Below are 19399 nucleotides of genomic sequence, written 5' to 3' on the forward strand. Positions count from 1 at the left end.
GTGTGCATGCCCGTGTGGGCCAGTACCCCCCAACCACGGCACCCCCGCAAGTGGTGCTTGTTGAAAGAGTGCTTACTTACCTCGTGAGAATTTATAAGAGTCCACAATATAGCATCCGGCCTGGTCGGCAGTGAGGGCCATTGCTTTTGGCCTCTGGGACAGCCCCATTTGCTGGGATCTGCATTGGGTCCCAGTAAATGAATGAATGGTGGATTTTAGTTTTCTTGGTACTTAAAAGTAGCTTTTCTGAAACATTCCTGTAAAAACAAAGCAGAAACTCAGATCCCTTCTCATGTGCACACATAGTTAAGGCACCACGAACATTTTTCTACCATCATAGCCTGGGAACAGTAAGAGATGCAGTAGATAGATGTCACATGGCTTGACGTGGCCTTGGTGAGCCCTGCCTTCCTAGCATATACACAAGGTCCTGAGTCCAGGCTCTCACCAGCCCTGTGGTCTTCAGGCAAGGGCAGTTGTCTCTCTTGCTGTCCTATCTTAGTGGTGCCGTGCCATTCTGGGACCCTCCTTCTCTCAGGCCTAATTTCCACCCCTCCCTTCCTGGGCTGTTGAGGCAGCCAGACTTCTTACACAGAAGTGGGTTGGTTCCCTGGCTCTCATTTTGAGCAGGTACCATCACTGTTCTCTTGCTTGTAGGTAGTATCTTGACTTGGAGTTAAGGTCCAGTAATAAAATGGTCAGGTTCCCTTGAAGAAAAGGGGATGAAACTGCCTCCACATCCCCAGCGAGTGGTACATCCCTGCCAAATCCAGATGGGCTAGCCTGAGGCAAAGCCGTCGTTCAGTCCCTTTTCCTAAGGACTAGCCCTCACCTGGGAGATGGCCAGAGTCCTCCTCTTCAGGTTTTTTTTTTTTCCCTTGGAGCGGGGGCAGTCTCAAAAGTTGTCAGTTAAGCTCCTATTTCCAAAGGTATTTGAAAAAGAGTGTAAGATGTAAGAAGCAGATAGCGTATTTATAAGTGCACACACATGCCAGAAGAAAGGTGTGATGTCAGCAGCTTAAGTGTGAGAACTGCAGCGTGGAGGCCACGGTTAGCAAGCTGGGCGGTTAGGAGCAAGTCCCTCTTGGTCAGAGGCCTCTCTGCCATCATTGTCACCGCTCTCCTGTCAGCATCCTCAAACATTCTGGAACACTCCTTGGTCTGAGGAGCAATGGCCAGGTCAGTTCGAGACTCTCAGGCAACAGAAACAAGAATGAAAATGGCAGTTAAATGTACAGACCTCTTTTGAGTGCAACGTCTTTGGCCTCCCGATGGCAAGCCGGTGCTGGGAGCGCCTGCCCTCAAGTACCAGGTGTGACACCAGGCACCGCTGGCTTCGGTGTCCTGCAGGCAGAGCAGCCTCATTCCTTCACATGGCAGAAGGCAGGTGAGGATGTTAGGATGTGAGAACAGGTAGCTAAGGGTTAAGTCCCATCCGAGCCATGTGAGGGACAGCCCAACAGGTTTTGGTGCAGCAACCAAGCAGGGCCGTATGCTCATTAATTTCCAAACTACCTCTCCCTCGATCACGTGAGGCGTCACCACCTCGCTATAGCAGCATGACACGGAGTTCTTGCAACCCTTCCTGTCTCACAGGCAGGAAGACCAAGGCAGAGATGGGCCACTTGCTTTTGGTCATCCAGCAAGCCAGAAGCCATCAGAGCCAAGGTGTTTCTGTTCTTTATCTTTCATCAACCTGTGTGTGCAGATGTGATGGTGCACTTCCACGTAAAGGGCTGCGGGGCAGGGGTGCTCCTCAGACCACCTCTACTCTGGTTAGGACTCTGGCCAGCGTAGCTGAGTGAGCTGGGAAAGAATGCATGTCCATTTCACACTCCTGATTGCCAAGAAGGGCCAGTCCCCAAGTCCACTCTGATTGTCATGGGCACCCAAACACCAGGGCACCCTCTGAGTTTTTGTTTGAAATGAACTATCTAGGTGTTCCAAAACCTTGGGCTCTCACGTGTAAACTCTCTGGTGCCAGACCCCTGCGTGGGTGACATTCCCCAGAGGGCATGGCTCATCCTTGCAGTGGGGTTGGGAAGCTTCCAGCAGGAAGCTTCCAGATGCGGAAGGCCAGCCTGCATCATGTGGTGTGTCAACTTGTCCTCTCACTTTCCCTCACCCATCCCTGGAAAGCGATTGGCCATGAGGAGCACAGAGGGTGGCATTTCCATCTTTTACTGGCTCAGCAGACATAAATGGCCACATTGACTTTACATAAAACTGTGTAAAATGTGGAAGACTCAGCATGTTGATCAAACAATAAACTGTCCTGATTCTCAACACAAAACCTCTTGTCCAGTGTTTCTAAGTGGTGCAGTCATGTATGGGGGGCTATTTGGGCGGGGCACTGTGCCAAACCAGATTTCTTCACATGCTTGCTCCACAAACCCTTGTCTCACATCTGGGGGTCTACCACCCAAAGCCCTTTGCTTCTTCCTCTTCTTCACCTGGGCCCTTCACATCCTCAGACACGCTAATGAGGCGAAAGTCTCACTCACTTCCATCATCTCCACTGTCAAGGCTAATGGAAAGGGAAGCCCCAGGCTGAACTGAGACTCAGGGCTGTGTAATAACTTCTTTCATCCCTGGTCTCCACTTGCCACGGCTGGGGGGTTTTGAAGGGTGGGGGCAGGGACTGAATTTTTCTCCCTTCTGGTGATGTCCAGAAAGCCATTAAAGAATTTAAGGTGAGCCGTAATCATCCCCCAGGTGATACCAAGCAGCCACATACCCCCTCCTGCTTTTCCCCACACTGATTAGAGAACATCCCTGAGAGGCCCCTTCAGGTATCAGTCATTTCCAGACTAAAAGATGCCCTGAAATCCTCAACAACTGTGAGACCAATCCAGAGAGGACACAAAGGCCAAGATCAGGCCCAGAACTGCTCTGGCCTGAGAATGCTGGGAATCCTGGAGCTATGGAGTAAGCTAAGTTCACCAGGTCTCATTCTTTTTTTGAGTTCAACCTCACTACATATTTTTCCCTTTTGAAGGTTCTAAAGTTTCTGGAACACCCTCCTGTCTGCCACCTCAGAGAAGCCACCTCTAAATTAGGAGAGACAGGAAATGGATGCTCTGTCCACTAAGCCTTACTTCTCTGGCTGCTAGATATAAAATGAGGTAGAGGGGTCCAGGGATAGCAAGGGGGAGAGGCCAGACAGCCGAAGTGCACACGCTTGTACAAGCCAGACTGAAGCCAGAGACAAGCTCTTCCAAGCCCACAACCATTTCCCAAGATTACTGTGTTCAGGATAACAGGACTTGAGATAGCAAGGGGAGGAAATAATGTAGGACACAGCATCAACATAACCGTCCAGCAGCCCCGGCCCTTGCCAGAAGAATGGAGCACCCTGACATTCCCCACACAAATATGAAGATGACAGAGGGTTGGTGATGACCTGTCCGAAGGATGCTGCTCGAGGTGGCTTTCCTTATGACTGTAGCTGCATTGTGTCCAGTGAGCAAGAGTGGAAAAAGCAGCTTTGATAATCCTATGCTTAACTGTATTTAGAAATACCAAAGTACACCGATATACACATATACCAAAAATACCACAAACAGAAACACACATTTCAGTTGAAACACAATAATCTCAAGTCAATGGAACACTAAGTGCCTCACACATAAGAGGACCCCAGGGGGACACGAATCCCAGGAGGTACTGAGACAGAAGCCATGGGAAAAGGTAAGTGGCACTCCCTACTAAGAACTGCTGTTGCTGACTCAGACTCCAGCAAACGGGCAGGTTACTGGCAGTGGAGGGGCTACCAAGGCCCCAGACCCGTCGGAAAAGGGCTTGAAAAAAGCTGGAATAAACAGTAAGGCCACCAGTACCCTGACCCCTCAGTCTGCACGTGTTCCACACCCCATGGAAGACCCCATTCCAGAAGCAATGGTGTGCCCACGGCATATTCATCACAGCCACCCCCCCACACACATAATGGCACCTCCCTGCATCCTGCACCTCTCCCTTAGCAAGGAATGGGGTTATTTGTATCAGGTGGCAGCTGGCCTGTGAGCAGGTGTCAGGGCCCATACACATACAGTGGCTCAGACACTGTTGTGTTCCCAAGAAGGAGCTGTTTCAAGCCACAGCAGTCTCATCTTTGACCCATAGCTGTGCCTCGTCTGCCAGTCCCCATGGCTGAATGGCTTCAGGGCCACAAGAGGATACCGTGATTAGAGAACAACACATGGGACCTCTTGGAACCCCTTCCCAGCACCCAAGAACTGGTCTCCACAATCTCCCCCTGGCCCAAACGCACACGAATGGGATAACGAGAGCACAGGAGTAGGAAGCAGGATGAGAGCACCTGGGAGGGACTCTGACACCTGCTTCCTTACTTCACACCCTGTGAGAAAAACTAAACAGGACATGTGGCCCCAAGGACTTAAAAATCAAGCTTCTTGAAGGCACGTATGGCACTCACTCCAAGGCAGGTGAGTTTGTAGGGCGCTCCTAGGAGCTCCTGTCTGCTGGGCACCACACATCATTCTGATGCCCACTGGCATCTGAAAATCACTGCTTGAGAGAGAACTTTACTTTTTTGGTGTATTGCTTCCTCCAGTAAAGCAAACAATTTATTAGCCAGGAAAACAAAACGAAGCTGAGCACACATGCCTCTTAATGGAAGTGTCAAGCCTCTGATTTTTATTCACACAAGCACCTACTGTGACTATGTGAACGTGTCACATTCATCACATTCTCTGTTGATTTCTGGTTCATTATTCTTACCTATTTCCTTAAATTACTGCTGGCTAAAAAGGACAAAAACCAAGAATCCAAAGGATGGTAAGAACACAAGTAGCAATAAGGCTTTCAAATAAGAACTCTGTGTGGGTCAAAGCCCACTGTCTTCTCCATTTCTGCCCGCACTTCCTCCACAAGCGAGCAGCAAGGCATAGGATGCAGGGCTGGGGGCAGAGGGGAGCTGGAGGCCTCTCACGCAGAGCTGGGATGACCCACAGGCAGGCAGGAAGGCAGAAGCTTGGGCTGTAGTGCACAGACAAGGGGACTGCACTCCCTGGGATGGTTTTGGCCCCATGCTTCTATCTGACTCTCCCTGACCCCTCAGAGCCAGGTGAGGTGCCCCTGTTGTGCGCCTGCCGAGCCCCGACACCTCTCCTGTCCTGGATCTGACCACACTGTTCTGGGACCAGCTTCTCCCTCACCCTCAGCTAGTCTTGTCTCCTCTGAAGCTTTAGTGTGGCTTGTTCCTGAGTGTGTGAAGTAGGGACAGCAGTTTGTCCCTGTGTATGCTGCAATCCTCAGGCCCTGGAAATAATGGAGCTCAGCCTGCACCCTAACACATGCTCCCAGTTGTACTCACTCTACCATTCCACTCAATTGCTCTGAGCCAGACACGTTGTTTATTTACCAAGAAACGCATTAATAATTTATAAAAGCCATCAAAAAAAGTCAACATTTAAGAAGACAACAAAGAATACCACTTTGAAAAAGCTGACTTTTCTTTCAACCATGAGTGAATATGCACTTTAAAAAACTATGGAGAACTTTTTTAATTCGTGTGTGTTCCACAGCATTCTAGCTCCTAGTATAAAATAGGGGCTGGTCAAAGAGTATAGAAACGTAGCCCAGGAGCCCTCAGCCATCCAAAAAACCACACACAGCTTCTAAATCTTTATATACTCCTCAGTTAAGGGAAGCCACGAGAGCACATCAGATGCTCGCCATGTGGGGAATTTAGCATTTATAGTTCTATCATCTGGGAATGACTCCAGGGGTTCAGGGCAAGTTTTTAAAACCTGAGTGCTGTGAGGCTGGAGTGTGGACAAGTCACCACGTTGATGAAGAACAGACCCGCTGTCAACACAGCCTTGCTGTTTCCTACCTGTCTTCTTCATATGTCGGGAAACCGCATGGTAACTACACACACACCTCGGAGAAGTCACAAAGGACTAGATGACGTACTGCCCATGAACATCAAGGGCAAATGGAATCAACCGGTTCCATACACAGACAGGTTTGTTTTCAGGAAAAGGGACTAACACACAGAAGCAGAGGAGAAGAAACTTTTCAGATGATAACCGTACTCTCATGATAATCTCCTCTCTATGTGGATCCACTTGTTATGGTCACAAAGACCTTGACCCTAGGTCAAGCATTTGCTAAAGGGACATGACATAAACCTTAACCAAGGGAAGAAACACAGGCAGGTAAGTGATTAGAAAACACTGAGGGAGAGCTAAACTGAAAAACAAAAATTCCAAGTTACTTTCAACAATAATTTGTTTCCAGAACAAGAAAATGTTTCTAATTACATTTCGTACCCATTCTTTATCAACTTCTTTATCATCTCCAGGCTACCAAACCCTTTTCCAAAACTGTGGGCCACACACATTCACATTCATGTCCTGAGCTCTGGCCCTGCCCCTCAGGCGATTTTCGCCAGCCATTTCTCCAGGTCCTGGATGTCTGCGGAGCCCGTGTCCCCTCTTCCACCCTTGGCACTGCACTCTAGGAACTCCACTTTGAGGGGTAACTGTGAGAACTCAAATTCTTTGCCTTTCTTTCCCAGCTGAGCAGGGGCAGTGCTGGAACTGTCCAGTGTGCTGGGGGCAGCAGAACGGGTGACTCGTAAAGTGTTGCTGTGAGATGAAAGAAAAATGAGTCAGGAAGAGAGTAATAGCATTTATATAGCAACTAAAGGCCTTAGGAAGCCACACACATTCCTAAACATTTCAGCACGCATTTAAGTACCTGACATACAACTGTCAATTACACTATTAAGACTTCGATTAACCCCTTGCATTCAGAAATTGCTCTCAGACAGGAGAGGCGGGGGTCTAGCCAGACTTGGCTTGATAAGAGCAGATCACTCATGTGCCCAGGTCATACCAACCTTCTCTCAACCCAGGGCAACCTTATCCCCTTCCTCTAATACCATCTGCATGATGCCATTTTTGAACATATTTTTAAAATACATGCTATAAATGTTAAAGTAACTTAAGTCTCTGAAAGTTAAGTGTGGGAAAATACAGTATTTATGTTATCACGAGTCTATGTGGATACAGAGCTTAGTAAATCTACAAACTCCAGATTCTCACATCCAGTTTGGGCACAATTACTATTCTCCAACCTCTTTACCCAGGAAAACCTTCCCAAACTTAAGTTGTCTTACTGCCACCTGCTGGTCCCAAAAAAGAGTGCACAGCAATGCTCCTGCATATACTTCTCCTGCCCTTCCTGCAATCCAGAAGCCTTGGAAAACAGGCTCCCAATGTGCTTTCTTACAAAATAAAGCGTTTCTTGGAGCTGTAAGACTACATGAAAATTCATGAAGAATCTCCAGGAAAAACTGATACCTTGGTTTAGAAACACACACACACGGTAAAAGTACTTTAAAAAATAATTAATACAAAATTCAAGATACTAAATTCAAGATTAATAGGGAGGAGCCCCTAGAGCCTTCTAATAAGCAAGGTGGTGGGTCCATGGGTATTCATTTTAATATTTTTTAAATTCAATATATGTGTGTCATGTATCCCTTTATATGTAAGATATTTTACAATTAAAAAAAAAAAAACTTAAGAAGGAAAAAAGGCCAAACATCACCTATATTCAGCTCTTGCCATAATGCCATGTGAACATAGCCTTTTCAGAAGTTTTTCAGAAGACTATGAAATGCTTCAATGCTGACAGGGTCGAATTCTCACATTAATTAAAAATCAGACTCCTGGGGCACCTGGTTGGCTCAGTTCTAAGAGCATGCGACTCTTGATCTTGGGGTCATGAGTTTGAGCCCCAAAATGGGTGTAGAGATTACTAATAAAAATAAATAAACTTTAAAGATCAAATCAAATCTGACTTCTAATTTAACTGATGTTCACCTTCCCAACTTTTAACATTTTTACCTCACTACCTTATAATATAGCATTTCTGTCTGTATTGCTTTTCTATGGCTCTTTAGAGTGAAAAGCAAATGGACTAAAGAAAATACATTTTTTGAACCTAGGAAGACTTGGACTATACCAGAAGAAAAAGCCAAAATGGATACACAAACATTATGATCACTTTCCCCCCCAATTCCCAACAATTGCACCAGAATTTCTAGAAAAACCAAATCATCTAATTGTTCTAATTTCCTTAGCCTAACAACAAGCAATTTATAGTCTTAAGAGAGTGACCATCAGAAGTAAGGGAAAAATGATAAACATGCAATTTCAGAAGGGACAGAAAACACTACACTGACATCAGCAAGATGGCAGAATAGGGGTTTCCAGCACAAGTCTTCTCACAGAACCATCAATTTGAATAACCACACACATGCATGAGAGAGCAGGCATCTCGGTCCAAGATTACACACATGCATGAGAGAGCAGGCATCTGGGTCCAAGATTACAACTGGGTGTTACACAGAAATAAGAAAGGATGGATTCAAAGAGGATAGGAAGGACAGTTTCACATTACCCACGTTACTTTTCCTGCAAGCACGGAGAAATATGCTTCACTTGGGAGAAGGCCAGTGAAGTAAGCACTCACTAAGCCACAGAACTCAGCACCAGGCTGACCGCCCCAATGGCTCCAATCCACTCCTATGGGCCCAAGCTCCAGGACCACCCCAATGGACCTCAGCACCAGACCTGCCCCAGTAGACCAGGCACCTGGCCAGGCCACCCAAGTGGACCCTGGTGCCGGGCCCACTTCCATGAACCCAGGCAGTAGACCCACATATCCATGGACCTAGGAGCCAGGTCTGCCAAAGCTCTCCAGCAGCAAGCTGGAGTTCAAAGCAACAAAATAAAGTACCAATAACTGACCTTAAAGAAATGGAGATCTATGAAATTCCTGACAAAGAATTCAAAATAATCATTTGAAAGTTCACTGAGCTATAAAAGAGAACAGACAACTCAACAAAATGAGAAAAGTAATATATGAATAAAAATAAGAAGCTCAGGGCACCTGGCTAGCTCAGCTGGTAAAGCAGGAGACTCTTGATCTCAGGTTTGTGAGTTCAAGCCCAATGTTGGGCATGGAGTCTACTTTAAAAAAAAAAAGAAGAAGAAGCAGCAACAACAGCAGCAGCTCAAAAAAGAGATGCCATAAAAAGTTTTAATGATACTCTAGAGCTAAAGAACACAAATGACTGATGTGAAAATTTCAGAGATCTTTAACAGCCTTGACTAAGACAAAGAAAGAACCAGAGAGCCTGAGGCAGGTAATTTGAAGTTACCTAATGAGAAGAACAAAAAGAAAAAAAAGAGTAAAGGGAGACTAAATAACTTAGATCACTAAAGGAATCAAATACATGCATTATGGCAGTCCAAAAGGAGCAGAGAAAGACAAAGAGAAAACTTATTTTTAAAGAAATAATACAGAAAACCCTAAATCTAGAAAGGGAAATGAACAGGTAGATCCATTAAGCCCAAAGAACCCTAAATAGATTAAACATAAAGAGAGCTTCACCAAAACACACTATAATCAAACTAACAAAAAAACAAAGACAAAAAGAATTTTGAAAACAGCAAGAGAAAAGACAACGGTTACAAACAAGGGAAACCCCGTAAGACTAAATTTCTTAGCCTTGGCAGAAAGGCTGTATGATAGTACAGAATGGAATGATATATTCAAAGTGCTGAAAGAAAAAAAAGAAAAAAGTACTGAAAGAAAAAAAACTGCTACCAACAATACCATACCCAGCAAAACTGTCCATCAGACATGAAGGAGACAAAGTTTCCCAGATACACAAAATCTGAAGGAGTTCATAACCACTAGACCTGCCTTGGAAGAAATGGTGAAGACAGTTCTTAAAGGTGAAACAAAAGGACACTAACTAACAACATGAAAACATAGGAAAGTATAAAACTCACTATGACAAATTCAGAATACTCTAATACTATAACGGTGACACATAAATCACTTAAGTCTTAAGTCTACCATGAAAGCTAGAGACAAAAGTATTAAAAATAACTATGGCTACAGTAATTTATTAATGGATACACAATATAAAAAATGAATGGTGGAGGGGTGCCAGGGTGGCTCAGTTGTTAAGTGTCTGCTTTCAGCTCAGGTTATGATCCCAGGGTCCTGGGATCGAGCACCTCAATGGGTCCCCTGCTCTGCGGGAAGCCTGCTTCTCCTTCTCCCACTCCCCCTGCTTGTGTTCCTCTCTCCATCAAATAAACAAATAAAATCTTTTTTAAAAAAGATGTGAACTGTGGATAAAAATGTGAATTGTGGAATCAATAGTATAAAATGAAGGGAAGAAGTTAAAGCATACAATTTTTACATGCAGTAAAGCTGTTATCAGCTTAAAATAAGATTACCAATACTATGTTTTATAAAAGTCTCATTATAATCACAAAGAAAAAACCTATGATACACAAAATAAAGAGAAAGGAATCTCAGTATAACACCACAAACAAATCATTAAAGAAAGAAGAAAGGGACAAAGGAATTATAAAACAGAAGACAATCAACAAAACACAGTAAGTCCTTACCTACCAGTAATTACTTTAAATGTAAATGGTTTAAATTCTCTAATCAAAACTGAGTGGATGAATGTATTAAAAAACAAAATCAAGATTGAACTATATGCTGTCTCCAGGACACATTTTAGATTAAAGGTTCTAAGTGAAGGGAGAAAAAGAAATTCCATGCAAATGACAACCAAAAGGGCAGGCCTGGCTATAACTGTTACATCAAAACAGACTTTAAGTTAAAAATTATCACAAGAGACAAAGCAGGTCATTATATAAAAATAAAGGGGTCAATTCATCAAAAGGGTATATATGCTCCTAACATCAGAGAATCTAAATACATAAAGCAAATATCAATAGAACTAAAGGGAGAAGGAGATACCAACACAGTAATAGGAGGGGATTTAAATACCACTCTTCCAATAATGAATAGATCATCCAGACAAAAATCAATAAAACAACATATTTGAACAAGACTATACACCAAATATTCCTAACAGAACATTCCAGCCAACATTTGCAGAATGCTTTCTTTTTAAGTGTACATAGAACAGTTCTCCAGGATAGATAACATGTTAGGTGACAAAACAAGTTAACAAATTTAAGACCGAAATCACGTCATGTATCTTTTCTGACCACAATGGTATGAACCTAGGATTCAATAACAGAAGGAATACTGGAAAATTCACAAATATGTGGGGAATTAATAACACATTTCTGAACAACTAAAAGGTCAAGGAAGAATCCAGAGGCAAATAAAAAAATATTGAAATGAATGAAAATGGAAACCCAACACACCAAAACTTACAGGATGCAGCAAAAGGCAGTTCTAAGAGGGAAGTTTATAGCAATAAATATCTAGTCTGGGAGAAAAGAAAGATCTAGATAAACAGGCTAAGTTTACACCCCCAGAAACTAGAAAAAGAAAAAACTAACCCCAAAGCTAGCAGAAGGATGGAAAAAATAAACATCAGAGCAGAAACAAAGGAAATACAGACTAGAAAACAATAGAAAATATCAATGAAACTAAGAGGAGTTTTTTGAAAGATAAAATTGACAAACCTTTAGCAAGGAGAAGACGAAAATTAATAAAATCAGAAATGAAAGGGGTAATTACGCAACAGACATACAAAGGATAAGAGTCTATTAACAAATTAGACAACCTAGAAGAAATGGATAAATTCCTAGAAACACACAACATACCAAAACTGAATCTTGAAAAAACAGAAAATCTGAACAAACCAATAATGAGGAAGGAGACTGAATCAGTAATCAAAAACGACCAGCAAAGAACAGGTGAAGACGTGATGGCTCACTGGTGAATTCTACCAAACATTTAAAGAAGAATCAACACCAATTCTTCTCAAACTCTTCCTGATTAAAGAGGAGGTAACACTTCCAAACTCATTTTAGCTAGCCTTCCCCTGATAGCCAAGACAGATAAGGATACTACAAGAAAAGTATAGGCCAAAATACCTAATGAACATAGGTACAAAAATCCTCAACAAAATACTGGCAAACCAAATTCAACAGTACAAATATTAAATGGATTGTACACTATGATCAAATGGGATTTACTCAAGATGGAAAGACAGTTCAACATATACAAACCAATAGAGGTGATACACCACATTAACAGGATGAAGGATAAAAATCATACAATCATCTCAATAAAGAAAAATCACTTGACAAAAATCAACATCCTTTCATGATTAAAATGCAATGAAATAGGCACAAAAGGAATATAGCTCAAAATAATAAAGGTCATATATAACAAGTCCACAGAAAAGATCATATTCAACAGTGAAAAGCTGAAAGCTTTTCCTCTAAGATCAACACAAGGATGCCCACTCTCATCACGTGTATTCAGCATAGTACTGTAAGTCCTAGAGACAGCAATTATGCAAAGAAAGAAATAAAAAGCATGAAAATCAAAAAGAAGATTATCTCTGTTCACAGATGACTTAATCTTATATATATAAATCCCTAAATCACCACCAAAGAAAAAGAACTACTAAAAAATTTCGTAAAGTTGCAAGATACAAAATCAACATACAAAAATCAGTTATGTTTCTATACCCTACTAATGATCTATCAGAGAAATAAGGAATTACCAATCCTGTTTACAAAGCATCAAAAATAAAATACTTAAGCGTAAATGTAAACCCTAACGTAGGCAAATGATCTATATACTGAAAACTACAAGACATCTGTGAAAGAAACTGAAGACATGAATAAAGGAAAAGATATCCTTGTTCCTCAATTAGAATAATTAAATATTGTTAAAATGTCTGTATGATGCAGTCTTCTATAGATGCAATGCAATATCAGTATTCCAATGGAATAATTTTTTGCAGAAATAGAAGAAACAATGATAGAATTCATATGGAACCACAAAAAGACCCATAATAGTAAAAGTAATCTTGAGTAAAGACAAAAAAGATGAAAGCATCACACTTGCAGGTTTCAAATTATATAACAAAGCTATAGTAATCAAAACAGTATGATACTGATATAAGAAGACACAAAGACCAGTAGAATACAGTAGAGGGGCCAAAAATAAACCCACACATACAGTCAGTAAACCTTTGATAAGGATGACAAGAATATACAATGGGTAAAGGATAGTCTTTTTAATAAATGGTCTTAGGAAAACTGGATTATCTATAAGCAAAAGAATAAAATTGGACCTTTATCTTATATTGTACACAAAAATCAACTCAAAATGAATTAAAGACTTATACATAAGACCTTAAGCTATAAAAACCCAAGAAGGAAAACCAAAGGAAAAGCTCAGTGACCCTGGTTGTGGCAGTGAGTTTTTGGATATGACACCAAAAGCATACGCAACAGAAGGGTTTCCTTCTGTTCACATAATCACATAAATGTGATTGCTAATTTAAATAACTTCTGCAGAGCAAAAGAAACAATCTGTAAAATAAAAGGATAACCTGGAATTGGAGAATACCTGCAAACCATATATCTGATAAGGGTTACTATCCAAATTATATAAGAAACTCCTACCAGTCACTAACAACAACAAAAAAATAATAATCCAATTGAAAAATGGACAAAGGATAGACATTTCTGAACAGACGTTTCTTCAAAGAGGACACAAATGCCAATAAGTACATGAAAAGGTACACAACATAACTACTCATTAGGGAAATGCAAATCAGAAGCACCATGAGATATACCCTCACACCTGAGATAGTGACTAACATTAAAACAAAACAAACAAGTTAAGGTGTAGAGATGCAGACAAAAGGCAATCCTGGTACACTGTTGGTGGGAATGTAAATTGATACAGCCACTATGGAAAACAGCATGAAGATTCCTCAAAAAATTACAAATAAAACTACCATATGATCCAGCAATTCCATTTCTGGGTATTTATCTAAAGGAATTAAAATCAGGTTCTTGAAGAGGTAATTGCACTCTCATGTTCATTGGAGCATTACTACAAGAGGCAATATACGGAAGCAACCTAAATGTCCATCAAAGGATGAATGGATAAAGAAAATGTGGAACATACATGCAATGAATATTATTTAGCCCTGAAAAAGGAGGAAATCCTACTATTTATAACAACATGAATGAACCTATTATGCTAAGTGATATAACAAACCCAATTAAGACAAATAATATATAATCACACTTACATATGAAATCTAAAACAAACACATAGAAGCAGGATAGAATGGTGGTTACTGGAGTGGGGGGAGAGGGAGAAATGGGGAGCCTTTGGTTATTAGGTCAAAAGTTATAAAGTTTCAGTTATACAGGGGCATCTGGGTGGCTCAGTCGGTTAAGCGTCTGCCTTTGGCTAAGGGCATGATCCCTGCCCATGTTGGGCTCTCAGCTCGTGGAGGGAGGGACGCCTACTTCTCCCTCGCCCTCAGTCCCTCCCCCCACTCTCTCTCTCAAATAAATATTTTTTTAAAAAAAGGTTCACTTATGCAAATAAGTATGTACTAGAGATCTATATAGCATAGTGTGTACAGCTAACAATACTGCACTGTATACTTAAAATCTGCCAATACTATAGATCTTAAGTATTCTCATGAAACACTCTCTGTTTCTCTCACTCACCCTCATACAAACACAAACAATAAAGAGAGCAGGAGGAAACTACAAAATAATGGTATTTTTAGGGCCTCGATGGTGGTGATGGCTTCAAAGGTAGATACTTATCCCCAAATGCATGGAGTTGTACACATTAAATATGCACGGCTTTTTACATATGAATTGCGCCCCCATAAAAGGGTTTAAAAAAATCTTTTTTGATATTCAACTTGAAAGCAGGAGGTCTTTGATAAATCTGACTGAACTGTTAACTTTACTCTTCTATTCATATATTAAAAAGTTTAAAGCATATGGAATTAAATATATCATTCCCAGTTAAAAGAAAAAAAAACACAGAAAATGACAGACCAGGTCTCATAAAATTTTTCTGTAAAAAACCATAAATTAAATGTTTTGGGCTTGTGGGTGACATTTAGTTTCTGTCACATATTTTTCTACTTTTCCTATTTTTTTAACCTGCCCTTTAAAAATGTAAACCTATTTCTTGTTTGCACACACTGAGCAGGAGTTTGTCAACCCTAAGCTCCTGAGTACAGGAACCACATCACAGTTCCCCCTACAGCCACATCCTGAAAGCAGGGCTTGCCATATACTAGATGTTAAATGTATAAATAAGTAAATCCTGGTGGGGAAAAAAATGTGCTCGAAGTTGAATTTTTTTTTTTTTTAAGATTTTATTTATTTGAGAGAGAGTGCATGAGCAGGGGGCAGGGCAGAGGGAGAAGCAGGCTCCCTGGAGAGCAGGGAGCCTGATATAGGGACTCTATCCCTGATCATGACCTGCTCCAAAGGCAGACACTTAACTGACTGAGGCAGCCAGGTGCCCCTCAAAGTTGAATTTACACACACACACACAAAAAAAAGTCTACACAACAGCAGCAAGAAAAAATTACTTGCTTCATATAATATTGATGGTAGCTCCTGGGTAAGCAATCTGTAGCTAGCTCTTATAAACTGGGAGAGTATAGACATGCTAGTAGATTTCTTAAAATTCAAAAAGTTATAGCTCACTTTACAAATTTTTAAACACTAAAATAAGCTAAATGATATTGCAATGTAGCTAGAAAATGATAAAATAAGCTATAAAATAGTATAACAGATTTTTAAATTCTTTTAAAGCATTCCTTCCTTATTTTGTCAACAAAAATTTCCATGGCTTTCAAATTTTTTAGTTTCTAAAACCTTTCATATCTACTATAAATGAACTAGAAACAGTGGGAAAATAAATTGAGCTTATGGTCTCAATAAACCTGAGATTTTCTTTCCATGAATTTTTAAAGTATCCATAAACATCCCACTGACGCTTTTTAGAATTCCATTAATTTTGTCTTTTTTTTTTTTTTCCAATTTATTTATTTTCAGAAAAACAGTATTCATTATTTTTTCACCACACCCAGTGCTCCATGCAAGCCGTGCCCTCTATAATACCCACCACCTGGTACCCCAACCTCCCACCCCCCCGCCACTTCAAACCCCTCAGATTGTTTTTCAGAGTCCATAGTCTCTCATGGTTCATCTCCCCTTCCAATTTACCCAAAAGCACATACCCTCCCCAATGTCCATAACCCTACCCCCCTTCTAATTTTGTCAATTATTTAACAAATATATGTCACACTATTCTTTGGGCTATGATAATTATATACAACCAAAGACCTTAAGCAATATATTCAAATTTCCTAAGTGTTAAAATCTACATTAATCAATATGACTTATTCATACTTACAGTTCTTTCTCAAGCTGCTGCTGAATTAACTTTGCGGATTTTGCCATTGTAATGTCTGTAAAGAAATAAAGACATTGTTATAGTTTAAACCAGAAAGGGTCTTTTCCCAAGACCTCTTGCACATATGGAAAATTCCAATTTAAACCAATAAGTTTCTGCCCCCCCCTTTTTTTTTCCTAAAGAGCTTTTTACCATTAGTAGCTTAACTACTAAAATAAGCTTTCTAATTTTCAGGTATGGGTTTTCCTATAATAATGCTTACAAATATATTAAGCTCATATCCCTAAAATTGACTAGTTCATGAAAGTTTCTACATCTTACAGACCTTTTAAATCAAAATATATGTAAGTCCAGCCAGCGTATCAGAGAGAAAACCTACCAGCTTTTTGATTGTAAATAGAAACATCCTACTTGTCATATAAAAGTAAACTAAGCACATTTCCAGCTGATACTAAGATACTAAGTCACTTAATTGCCCCTTGGTAAGAGAGGAACACCCTCTTTGCTGGTTTGGCTTCCAGCAAAAGCCAAATAAATATCACCTTCTCTCCTACACCAAAGAAAAGAAACGGAGAGGCCAGTAATGATCCTAATACCACTTCCTGATTAGGCATTGCTAGGGTTATAACTACCTGATCACTTCTGACAAATGCACAAGGCTCTCTGTAGAATCAGAATTTTATTTTTTTAAAGATTTTATTTATTTATTTGACAGAGAGAGAGCACAAGTAGGGAAAGAGGCAGGCAGAGAGAGAGAGAGGAGGAAGCAGGCTCCCTGCTGAGCAGAGAGCCTGATGCGGGACTCAATCCCAGGACCCTGAGATCATGACCTGAACCGAAGGCAGTGGCTTAACCCACTGAGCCACTCAGGTGCCCTAGAATCAGAATTTTAATGTGAAAGAAGACTGTATTTACCCCAAAGACACAGATGTGAAAAGAAGGACCATCTGTACCCCAACGTTTATAGCAGCAATGGCCACGGTCGCCAAACTATGGAAAGAACCAAGATGCCCTTCAACGGATGAATGGGTAAGGAAGTTGTGGTCCATATACACTATGGAGTATTATGCCTCCATCAGAAAGGATGATACCCAACTTTTGTAGCAACATGGACGGGACTGGAAGAGATTATGCTGAGTGAAATAAGTCAAGCAGAGAGAGTCAATTATCATATGGTTTCACTTATTTGTGGAGCATAACAAATAGCATGGAGGACAAGGGGCGTTAGAGAGGAGAAGGGAATTTGGGTAAATTGGAAGGGGAGGTGAACCATGAGAGACTATGACTCTGAAAAACAATCTGAGGGGTTTGAAGTGGCGGGGGGGGGTGGGAGGTTGGGGTACCAGGTGGTGGGTATTATAGAGGGCACGGCTTGCATGGAGCACTGGGTGTGGTGAAAAAATAATGAATACTGTTTTTCTGAAAATAAATAAATTGGAAAAAAAATAAATAAAGGGAGGCATCAACATTAAAAAAAAAAATGAAAGAAGACTATAAAATCAACTAGTTTATCTTATGCTAGAGATAATGAAACTGAAGCCTCAGATTACTGGGTGTGATAGAAAATGTTTAATGGTTATGAGGTTAAAGAAAACACAACTTGTGCAAACAAAAACCTTCCTTGATAAAATGTGCTGGAAGGTAAATTTGTCTGAAAAGATAGACGGTCCCCTGGCCCTCCACAATTGTGTGTGATAGGACATACTGTCAATCTGACAAACTTAACTTGGTAAATAAAGTAAAATGATTTATAATTTTGTGAAATGTAAAACACTGTATCAAAGAAAAACTGGTAAGACACTCCTTAGAACAGACTGGTAAAACTAACAAAATTAATAAAAATTTAAAAAAAAAACTAATAAAAATGCAGGTATATAAACAACTTTTAGATTTAAAATCCTTCATAGTTCCTTAACAATCATCTCTCATCCTCAATAATAACAAATGTATTAGCTCTTAGTAGCAATCCCAGAAAAATCTCAATTATTATTGCTGGAAAACATGATGGCACCTTGCTTATTGCAGGCGATTAAGAATGATGGTGTGTTCTTCAGACTCATACTGTCGATGAGGACTTGATACAGAAACTCTGCCACATCTTTCACCTCTCGCTGGAAGGCTGCACTGTCCACAACAAACACAACAGCCCTGGAGGAGGAGAAAGAAAAACCAGCATGTAAGCAAGCAGGAGTGCAGCATTATACTGAAAAGTTATATCTTTAATTTCATCCAATTCAATCCTAATTAGTAACACACAGCAGGCTCAAATGAAAGTGTACACACATGTAATCACACCATACAAATACTCATTTAACAAAGGACTACTGAGGAGATGCCAAGTGTGTGCATTTTTGGTTAACTATGTACTTCTGATGACTGTACAGTTTGAAATATTTTTTATCAAGTTTTATAAAAATGCAAAAACAACAACAAAAAACAAAGAACTACTTAGTGTTACTGTATTATCAATGAATAATCCAAAAAGTTAAAAAAGGAAATCATGCCTGCCCCCAAAGACCAGGAAATCATCATATACAAAACTATGTCATAAAATGCTAAAACAGACCTATGCACCAACGGGAACAAACAAGAACATTTACATGAGAATAGGTCAAGATGACTCAAAGGAGGAGGTCAACAACTGGGCTGAATTTTAGCCAGACAAAAAAATTGGGACACAGACTGCCTGGAAAGTAGTATGTGCAGAGCACAAAGGAGTGGAACATCGTGGCCTACAGAGCTCAAGGTAGGCTGGTACACAGGGAGGAAACCAGACCAAGCAGCAAAGGCGAATGACACTGACCTCTAGAGTTTGTGCCTTTCTATTGCAAAGAATATTGGTGTTTCATGGAAGACAGATAAATCTAAGAGGGTAACCAAACTAGAAGCACAGTGACCTGGCAGGGCCCAACCTAAGGCAGCAACAGTGAGAATCCTCATGTGGCACAAGTAAAGAGGTATCAAAGCTAAAGCAAAGCAGTCCAGGAGAAAGAGCAGATAACAGACTGTAGGGACCAGGGTTTGAATGCTCAGCAATAGCTGGAAATGAGCAATGGCCAACATGCAGTCGGGGAGCTGGAACTGAACCCTCTGCACAAAGCCTACAACTTAAAAGCTGTCTAGTGGAGGTGTGGGAAAATAATGC

The 19399-nt window shown here is 40.8% G+C and overlaps 1 protein-coding gene across 1 annotated transcript in view; it reads right to left on the reverse strand.

The window, feature by feature from the left end:
• Positions 1-5356: 5356 nt before the first annotated feature.
• LOC122908931 (serotransferrin-like) overlaps positions 5357-19399 on the reverse strand; it is a 63153-nt gene continuing 49110 nt past the window's right edge. The window contains 3 exon segments of the mRNA XM_044252335.1: positions 5357-6614; positions 16255-16309; positions 18266-18402. Coding sequence (XP_044108270.1) covers positions 6401-6614; positions 16255-16309; positions 18266-18402 — 406 coding nt within the window. The 3' untranslated portion in view covers positions 5357-6400.

The sequence above is a fragment of the Neovison vison genome, chromosome 6 (assembly GCF_020171115.1).
Source record: "Neovison vison isolate M4711 chromosome 6, ASM_NN_V1, whole genome shotgun sequence".
In the NCBI taxonomy this organism is placed as follows: domain Eukaryota; kingdom Metazoa; phylum Chordata; class Mammalia; order Carnivora; family Mustelidae; genus Neogale; species Neogale vison.